This window comes from Cryptomeria japonica, chromosome 6, assembly GCF_030272615.1.
Source record: "Cryptomeria japonica chromosome 6, Sugi_1.0, whole genome shotgun sequence".
NCBI lineage: Eukaryota > Viridiplantae > Streptophyta > Pinopsida > Cupressales > Cupressaceae > Cryptomeria > Cryptomeria japonica.
This window is the reverse complement of record NC_081410.1, coordinates 112,374,635-112,384,794: the sequence shown is the minus strand read 5'-3', so window position 1 is coordinate 112,384,794 and position 10,160 is coordinate 112,374,635. Positions and strand designations below refer to the sequence as shown.

Here is a 10,160-nt window from a genome sequence, read left to right as displayed (position 1 = left end):
TATTTACTTTGTCTCTAAGCTTTGAAATTTATCTAGTATATAACTTATTTCAATGTTGCTTTTCTATCTTGAAATCGATTTTTATACAAAATCAATCGCTTTATATAGATAAATGACTATCTAACATGTTATTTATTGGTAAATATATCTAAAATACTAAACTTGCACTACTTCTACTCAAACAACTTTTGAAAGTTGACTTGTCTATGCCAACAAGTGTACTAAGCAGTAGAATTCAAGTATGTAGCACATCCAATTTTCTGCTCTCATTTTCTTAAACATGCTTAATAAATTTTATTAGCTTCTTGAAATACATAACATTATAATACATTTTTATAGCTACATGTCAAGATGTGCCATAAAATCCAATTCTAGATACACTTTTATTTCAAAAATTAATTTAGCATAGGAGCTGAAATTTTAGTAGTTCACAACCCAAATTTAATAAACAAAGCCATAGTGACCTCAATACAAGGCAACCCTATCTCTCCTATCCTGTTTACTATTACGACAGAGAACCTGGGAAGATTTAATTAGAAACAAGTGGGCAATGGACCCTTAAAAGGTTTGAAACCTTTTCCTAACAGGTCTTATTTGTTCCCATCAGCAATTCGTTGATGATACTATCTTAATGGGAAGCTCGATTGTTGGTGAATCTAGAGGTATTAAGTCTACCCTAAGTCTTTATGAATGTGCTTTGAGTCAAATGGTGAATAGAACTAAAAGCTCCATATTCTCTATCAATACCCCGGAGGCTAGACAGAAAAAGATTGCTAATATCCTTGGTTGTCGAGTTGGAATGCTCCCTTCGCCCTATTTGGGATTACCTTTGGGGCCTAAGCCTCCTAATTCTTTGTGTCTCTCTCTAATTGATAGGTTTAATAGGAAGTTGGTGGGCTGGAAAGGTGCCTTGCTAAGCCAATTTGGGAAAGTTCAACTTCTTAAGTCCACTCTTCAAAATTTGTTGATGTATGCTTTGAGCTTATTCAAGATCCCTGCTAAGTATGTCGATATTATTAAGAAAATCCAAAAACTATTTTTGTGGTATGGGGTGGAGGAGCAGAAAATAATTCCTCTGGTGGCTTGGGAGAGTGTGTGTAAACCTGGGAGATATGGAGGCTTGGGGCTCAGGAGTATCAAATCTTTCAATTATGCTCTTCTTGCTAAGAAAGTCTAGAGGACCTTTGGATGTAGAAGTGAATGGAACACCCTTTGGCATAATAAATACCTTTATGATTGTTAGAAATTTCGAATGTTTCTCAATTCCTCAAATCTCCCTAATGGATCTCATCTTTGGAACAATATCATCAAGGCGAGGGATGTTGCTCTTGTGGGGTCTTGTTGAAAATTGGGAAATGGCAAAAGTATTATGTTCTGGGATGATTGTTGGATTGGTAAGTCTTTGTTGGCTTCTGATCCTACTTTTGGGGCTTTTAAAGGTGATTGTATTTCTTCTTTTGGTTTGAAAGCGGCAGATTATTGGGTTGATGGATGGTGGGTTAACCTCTCTTTGGTCAATCCCACCCTTGGGCCTCTATAGCCTTCTTTGAACTCTTTTTCTTTGGAGAATGATAACTTTGAGGATGAGTTGGTTTGGATATGCTCTTCTTCTGGTAACTTCTTTGTTGCCTGGATGATGTTGTTATCTGTTAATTCTTCTCCTTCCCCTCTGAGGTCTAAAGTCTAGATTAAACATCTAATTCTGAAGATCAATATTTTCTTTTGGCTCCTTATCTTAAACAAGATCTTTACTACTGATAATCTTTGTAGGAGATGTTTTTCCATTCCCAATAGGCGTCATCTTTGCATGCAAGAAGCTAAATTTGTTGAACATCTCTTCTTGCACTGCCCCTTTTTTGCTGAGGTCTGGAGTCAAGTACTTCAAAGATGGGAATTATGTTGGATCTTTCTGGAGTTGGTCAAGGATTTTATTTTTCAATGGAAGGTGTTGACTAAGAACCACATCTTACAGTCTCTTTGGTCTTTTGTTTTCCCACATGTTTCTTGGGGAATATGGAAGGAGTGTAACAACCACATTTTCAAGGAGGCCTACCTTCAGCCAGATATTGTTTTCAAAAAAATCAATCAGGCTATTAATGATAACCTCTCTATTTTATACCCAAAGCCTAGTCCTCATAGACTGCTCTGCAATGACTATGATCTCAGGGTTGCTAAGGCTTGGGAGGTGCAGATTTATATCTCTTTGACTCTTAAGACTAATCCTAAGAATAGGGTCATTCAAGCTTGGAGAAGGCCCCCGCAGGGATGGGTCAAATTAACTTTGATGGAGCGTCCAAAGGTAACTATGGGCCAACTAGTTGTGGGGGAGTGTTGAGAGATCATAATGGCATGTTAATTTCAGTGGTGGCACTCCCCTTGGGAACTCAGTCTAACCACCTAGTTGAATCCACTGGGACTTTCCAAGGTCTTAATCTTGCTAAGCGACATAACTTTAAACATGTTTGGATTGAGGGTGATTCTAAAAATATAATACAATATCTCAAAGGTATATCTAAGTCTTCTTGGAATGTGAAGATATGGATTAATGATAACCTCTCTATTTTATACCCAAAGCCTAGTCCTCATAGACTGCTCTGCAATGACTATGATCTCAGGGTTGCTAAGGCTTGGGAGGTGCAGATTTATATCTCTTTGACTCTTAAGACTAATCCTAAGAATAGGGTCATTCAAGCTTGGAGAAGGCCCCCGCAGGGATGGGTCAAATTAACTTTGATGGGGCGTCCAAAGGTAACTATGGGCCAACTAGTTGTGGGGGAGTGTTGAGAGATCATAATGGCATGTTAATTTCAGTGGTGGCACTCCCCTTGGGAACTCAGTCTAACCACCTAGTTGAATCCACTGGGACCTTCCAAGGTCTTAATCTTGCTAAGCGACATAACTTTAAACATGTTTGGATTGAGGGTGATTCTAAAAATATAATACAATATCTCAAAGGTATATCTAAGTCTTCTTGGAATGTGAAGATATGGATTAATAAAGCGAAGGATATTATTAACTCTCTCAAAAATTGCATTATATCCCATATTTATAGGGAGTCTAATGTTGTTGCTAACTACCTTGCTAACAAAGGGGTTAGTAGTGCTAGCCAAGTTACGTGGACCAATGAGGACAGGGTGGATACTAAACTATACATGCTCATCCTTCATGACAGAATTTGAGGCAGTAAGGACAATGAGTAATTTTGCTTTTATTACTCATAGTGATTCTAGAAAGATCGCCTTTTTTTTATCATTTTGGTATGTGTTGGCCTCAGGCGATGTAATTACGGTGCTATTATTTCGCATGCTTTGTGGATGTTTTTCCCTTCTGCTTGTTATTTTTGTTTCAGGGTGATCATTGTGTTTTATGTGATTTTTTTGAGCATCATGGGGGGAGTTAGGAAGCGGATTGAGCCTCCAAGCTCTGTGAGCAGTTGAAGAAGAACCATAAAATCTGAAAGTTGCTGGTGAAAGGGGGTGTCACTCCCTACATTGAGAAGTTGCATGGGGTTAACAAGGATGTCATCGCTTATTTCGATAAGCACTGGAAGGAAGGAACCATTATCTTGCATGGGCATAAAATTACTATGGATGAGAACTTGATAGCTGAAGTCACGGTCCTTTCCTCTGATGGCATGAAATATTACAAAGATAGGACTTATACTGATATTGCAATGCAGAACTTCCCAAAATCAGAGAAGGAAAAGGGGAAGTTGGTGAAGAAGATGACCAACTTTTATGATACCAGTGTTCTCAAGGACATTTGGGCCCAACTCCTTAAGGTACTTATGGATTATTTCACTCTTGATGGATGTTTCAACAGTGTTTATGACCATCATTTTGTTTTGATAAATCATTCCCGCCATAATGTTAGGGTTTCTTTTCCTTTTTTCTTGATGTCTTCCCTTTGGGCTAGTCTCAGAGATCATAGGAAGAATCATGTTAAATACTCTATTCTTCATGAAGGTTTGTTGGTGTTAATTGATAAGCATGTTTGGGCCCTTCCTACCCCTTCTTCTTATATCCCCACTTCTTTTGACAATAATATTTTCAAGAGCACTTTGCCTAATCACACTGGGAGTGATTGGGCTGCTCAATTGTTAGAAAATCCTTTTTGCACAGTGTCAATTGTCTTTTGTTATCCACTTGTACCGGATGCATTTATTCCCAAATTCAAAGAGGTTGTTGTAGAGGGTACTTATTCAGGTACAAGTTTATTGGTTCAAGTAGTCCAAGAATACTTACCACTTTCAAATTTTAGTTATCCTAGTGAAGAATGTAAAAACAATGATGCAACTCATATTAGCTCTTAGTGCATGCCGAATGCAACTACTTCTTCATACAATGCTAATATTGGTGCATTTAAATTTTCAATCACAATTATAAAAAAGTTGGCAGATACATAGTTTGATTGTCTATCCATGAACAAAATCACTAGTATGAACTTAAAAGTTGTCACATGTTTGCATATTTTATCCATAGCAATTAACAATAATAAGAGTCCAAACCAATAGCTTATGTCATTGAAAATTTAGATTTCTTTTTGCATTTTTACAGAAAGAATTAGTCTACTAATAACTTTATTTCATAATGTATTGTAGACAATGCAAAACCTGTCGTCATTTCTATTATGTCTCCTCTTGTGTGCTCTGAAGATAACATGTTTTTGAACATGTTGAACACACTTAATTTTGATTCAAAGATTAAGCACATGTCTCACAATGACCATCTAGACACTGAATATTCCACTAAAAACCACTCTACTTCGAAAAATAGAACAAAGTATATAGGGACTGTTAAATAGTTTTCAATCTTGTGATATATTATATAACCCAACTATCATAAATAGAGACTTGTGTTGTTCAAAGATCTCCAAAAACACCCTATCAAGCTCAATAGGGCTCAAAGTGCAAAAAAGAGTTTCATCTAGCTCTTATTTTTTGATGTTTTCTAACCCTTAAGTTGAATATAAGTTTCTTTATTTATGTAGACTAGTTTGATACCCTTGTTTGAATATTACAGTAAGTGCCTTAAAATTGAAGTTACTATTAAAATAAAATAAAAATAAAAAACAACAACAACAACAACAAAAATCTTTTATGATAAGAACCATATTAAAACTAATATTATTTTGTTGGTAACAATTTAACCTAATATTTTGTCCTCCACTCCCGTGATGATGTGATATAGATATGTTTCTATCATTCAAGATTTTTCAGCGATATGAATATAATGATAAATTAGTTTTCTATTGTATTTATTCTCCTCGAAGAGACATCTTGAGCAAGTATCATCTTATTGAAGTTATCAGTGATGGAGGCAAAGGCAGAGGCAGGTGCACACTTTGTGCTGGTTCATGGGGCATGTCATGGAGCCTGGTGTTGGTACAAACTCCTCCCTCTCCTCAAAAAGGCAGGCCATGAAGCCACTGCAATAGATCTTTCTTCATGTGGAATTCACACACTGGAAGCTCATCAAATTCAAACATGGTCTGACATAAATCAGCCTCTTATCCAATTGTTCAACTCTCTTCCTCCCCAAGAAAAAGTATGATCTCTGCACCACTGCTAATGTTTTTCTCTCAATATAATCTGTTTTACTTCCATCTGATTTTAACTTGTTGGGTGCAGGTAATACTGGTGGGTCACAGTATGGGAGGCATGAGTTTGAGCTTAATGATGGAGCAATTCCCAGAGAGGATCAAAGCTGCTGTGTTTTTGACAGCATTCATGCCTCTCAGTGGGAGTTCTGCCATGGAAATGATAAGTGAGGTGCAGGCCAGAATTCAGTCATGGGGAGACACAGAATTTATCATGGGGGAGAATGGAATTCCCATATCCTTCAAGTTTGGCAATACTTTCTCAAGGCAAATCTTGTACCAAAATTGCCCAACTGAGGTAACCAGTGTTATAGCTTCTGCCATTGATCTTTACTTACTTGTATGTTATGAATGATTAATGTGGAGAAATGAAAGTGCAGGATGTTGCTCTAGGGGAATTGCTCAGGAGGAAGTTTCCTATAATCCAAGGAGAGGTGGTGTTTAGCCAAGAGAGATATGGAAGAGTCCCAAGAGTATATGTGGTGGCCAAGGATGATAAGGCCATTTGGGAAGAGTTGCAGAGGAAAATGATAGCTGAAAATCCTCCTGATAGAGTTTATGAAATAGAAGGCTCTGATCACAGTGCATTTTTTTGCTATCCTCACCGTTTGGCTGAGATTCTGGATGAGATTTCAAGCAGCTACAATGGAATTTAGTGAAAGTTTATGACCGAAAGCAAAAGAATAAAGAATGACAGTAATTTTTATATGTATACATGTATTAAAATGTTATTGTACTTTTCTCTCTTAAAGAATGACGTAGTTTTTATATGTATAAAGGCTAAATAATTAGTATGTTGTAATTTTGACTGTGGTTAAAATAAAAGTGGAATGGTATTGAAGCCCTTTTGTTCTTTGGCAAAATCTTTTTCATCATGCCAAATCAATTTATGTTCTAGTAGCACATGTAATTGGGGAAGTTTATGTTCTGAAGGATGATATCAATTTGGAACCATTTGATTGTTATTTAAATCAACGGTTGGTGCAACCCCAAAGAGTGATCAGTTTGCAAAATCAATAGCATTGTGTCATTAGCTAGCATATCATAAGTGGTGAACCCCATCAGTCCTGAATTTGACAAAGTTAGTTGATCGAAGATGGAATACTTGGCAAGTATTTGTCTCTTTGTAACATAAAGGGGTAAAAATATTATTAAACCAAGGAGACATTACAAAGCAAGGCCATTAAATGGCCCTATCAAGATCAACCAAGTGATCCAATTGATGAGACAAATCCGGGGGCAGATGGCCCCGATCCACCAAATTCCAATCATGCATATGATCGGAAGCCCATTTAGCCAAGCAATCAGCCACACCATTCCATTCACGGGGAATATGGTTGAAAGTAACATGCTCCAGAGATGCACAGAGAGTGAGAATTTGTCTCTTTGTAGTGTTGTAAGTTTGAAACTAATTTATATTGCACCATTATGGAATGGCATATGATTGCAGCATTAAGCAATCAAAATGGGTCCTTTTTTTGTGTTTTCCCACAAGCCCATGAACCAATAAGATAACACCCCCATGCATCTCTAAAGCATTATTAAACAAGAAACTTCGATCTTCCACATCAGATTTGCACTCAAACAGATTGAGTGCAGGAAAAATGGAGATATAGTATGCACCATTCGATCTTCCACATCAGATTTGCACTCAAACAGATTGTGCACCATTTGAAAGCATCTCCAGCTATCAAGAAATAAAGTTGTGCCATTGGCAAGCACATCCACATTAGTTTAGTAGGGCTCCATGCTTTTGAAGGGTTTTTTCCCCACACATAATTCTAAGTTTGTTGTCTTACACATTCTAAGTTTGTTGTCTTACACATCTGCAAACTTTGGCCATCACTTTTCAAGTTTCAAAAAAAACAATAAAGATGATTATTTATCCGGGTGCATTCAAAGTGTTTCTATACATTAATCTCATTCTATTCTTGACTAAACTTACAGTGTGATAAATCAAAGTGGTAGTGGTCCCTTTTTCATTTAAACTTTATGAAAAAGTGGTAGTGGTCCTTTTTCATGTAAAGTTTATGAGTGTGTCATTTCATATAATTTTTTTTCATGTGTTCGGGCAATTAGTTGGAAAAGATAAGGCTTAAGACTGTATAATTGATTGTATTTTGTTTCCTAATCATTTTTATAAAAAATTTGTCTGCAATCAATAAATTTTTATTTTATTTTTTTAAAAAATTATATAATATACTTGAGATTAATTCTATATAAGTCATATAAAAAAACTATTTTTTTGTACAACTTTCATGTATCTAATTTTGATTTTATTATTATAAATTATATATAATATCATTATAAAAAAAATATTAAAAAAATAAAATTAATTTATATAAAGTTAAATTTGTGGAAATTATTGGAAAATTTTTGGGGTTGAAGTATACTATTTTATTTAAATATTATTGGAAGTCACTCTTGGCGGCTCAAGTGTATTAGAGTATAATTTTAAACTTTTATTAGTGAAAGCGAAATAAACTATTTATACATTGTCAGTCAACATTGAGTGTTTAACACTTTTAAGTCTAAAAGTCAAAGCTTAGTGTGTGATTTATTTTTTTTGTTTTTTTAATGCTTTTTTAATGCTATTTAAGAGCTTACAACTATCGTTTCCGTTTGTGGATAGCTACAAGGAAAGCAAGAGGATTGTAATGCATGCAAGGGTCAAAAGTGGTCATTTAAAGATGAAGTCTCATACTAATCCAATATTTATACACAAATGATCATGGGCTATAGATACCAATAAAGCTGTGCAATTGTTCTAATTAGTACCTTTTTTTTTTCTCAACTACTAGATATACAAATAGACAACTACTGGATATACAAATAGACGTGTGTTGACCCAATACATGATTTTTACTGAACTTTTAATATAATATGATTATTATTTATACATTCCATAATAAGTTTAATTGATTTATTTATTTGATAATGACATCACAAATCATTAATTTTATTATTTTAGTTTTTAATATTATTTTTTATATTAAAATTTATTTTTAATCTATTTAGACAACATTATTACGATTAACTTTAATATTATAGTTTTCTTTTGTAAACAGAATTAACTATCTTTAAACCCTAATTACAATGAAATTTGTTATATTTGTAAAAAACTGGAGATGCAATAGAAAGGGAAAAAAATATATAAGATATTTTATGATAAATTATTAGCACTCAAAAAGAATCTTTGCATCTCATATATTATAGTAGTCAAGAAAAGGAACTGTCTTTCTTTATATAAGATATTTTATAATAAAATATTAGCACTCAAAAAAAAATTTGCATCTCACGTATATTAGTAGTCAAAAAGGAACTGTCTTTCTTTCAAAGATGATGACACATGTTGGTAACCATTGTTGTCAATCAAATTACAATGTAAATAATTTTTGATTTCTTTGATTTCTTTGATTTCTGTTCCTCTTTCCTTGTAATCAACTCTTGTGCAAGTATCAATTCATTGAAGAAAATCATTGATGGAGGCAAAGGCAAAGGGAGGGGCACACTTTGTGCTGGTTCATGGAGGATGTCATGGAGCCTGGTGTTGGTATAAACTCCTCCCTCTCCTCAGAAATGCAGGCCATGATGCCACTGCAATAGATCTTGCTTCCTGTGGAATTCACTCACTGGAAGCCCATCAAATTCAAACATGGTCTGACATAAATCAACCCCTTATCCAATTGTTCAACTCTCTTTCTCCCCACCAAAAAGTATGATCTCTGCACCACTGCTAAACTTTTCATCTCAATACAATCTTAATCTAAGCCCATCTGATTTCAATTTGTTGGGTGCAGGTAATATTGGTGGGTCACAGTATTGGAGGTATGAATTTGACCTCAATGATGGAACAATTTCCAGACAAGATCACAGCTGCTGTGTTTTTGACAGCATTCATGCCTCTCACTGGGAGTTCTATCATGGATATGATAAATGAGCTGAACCTAAGAATTCAATCATGGGGAGACACAGAATTTACAATGGGAGAGAATGGCATCCCAATATCCTTAAAGTTTGGCCCTAATTTCTCAAGGCAAATGTTGTACCAAAATAGCCCAACTGAGGTAAACATTGTATATCTTCTGCCATTGATTTTTATTTGCTTGTGTGTTGTGAAGAATTTATGTGGAGAAATAAAAGTGCAGGATATTGAGCTGGGGAAGTTGCTTATGAGGAAGTCTCCTATAATCCAAGGAGAGGTGGTGTTTAGTGAGGAGAGATATGGAAGAGTCCCCAGAGTTTATGTGGTGGCCAAGGATGATAAAATCATTTGGGAAGAGTTGCAGAAGAAAATGATAGCTGAAAATCCTCCTGATAGAGTGTATGAAATGGAAGGCTCAGATCACAGTCCATTCTTTTGTTTTCCTTCTCGTTTGGCCGAGATTTTGGATGAGATTTCAAGTAGCTATCACTGAATTTTTAATTATAATGTGTGGGTGAAGGCCAAAGAAAAAAGTGTGTTTCTTGAGTCTATTTTGCAGAGATACCTATCTATTAATCATAGATTACTTCAACTTTTTTTTGTAAGGAAATACTCCACTCCGTATTGTTTATTTATT

The 10,160-nt window shown here is 35.1% G+C and overlaps 2 protein-coding genes across 2 annotated transcripts; both read left to right on the top strand.

The window, feature by feature from the left end:
• The first annotated feature begins 5,276 nt into the window (after window positions 1-5,276).
• LOC131051222 (methylesterase 1) lies at window positions 5,277-6,376 on the top strand. Its single transcript, XM_057985628.2, has 3 exons — window positions 5,277-5,546; window positions 5,630-5,896; window positions 5,979-6,376. Exons 1-3 carry the CDS (start codon window positions 5,313-5,315, stop codon window positions 6,252-6,254), a joined length of 777 nt encoding a protein of 258 aa, XP_057841611.2. The 5' UTR covers window positions 5,277-5,312; the 3' UTR covers window positions 6,255-6,376.
• A 2,638-nt stretch (window positions 6,377-9,014) lies between these two features.
• LOC131051223 (methylesterase 1) lies at window positions 9,015-10,115 on the top strand. The gene is made up of 3 exons (XM_057985629.2): window positions 9,015-9,314; window positions 9,399-9,665; window positions 9,747-10,115. The coding sequence occupies exons 1-3, from the start codon at window positions 9,081-9,083 to the stop codon at window positions 10,014-10,016; spliced, it is 771 nt and encodes a 256-aa protein (XP_057841612.2). The 5' UTR covers window positions 9,015-9,080; the 3' UTR covers window positions 10,017-10,115.
• The last annotated feature ends 45 nt before the right edge of the window (window positions 10,116-10,160 follow it).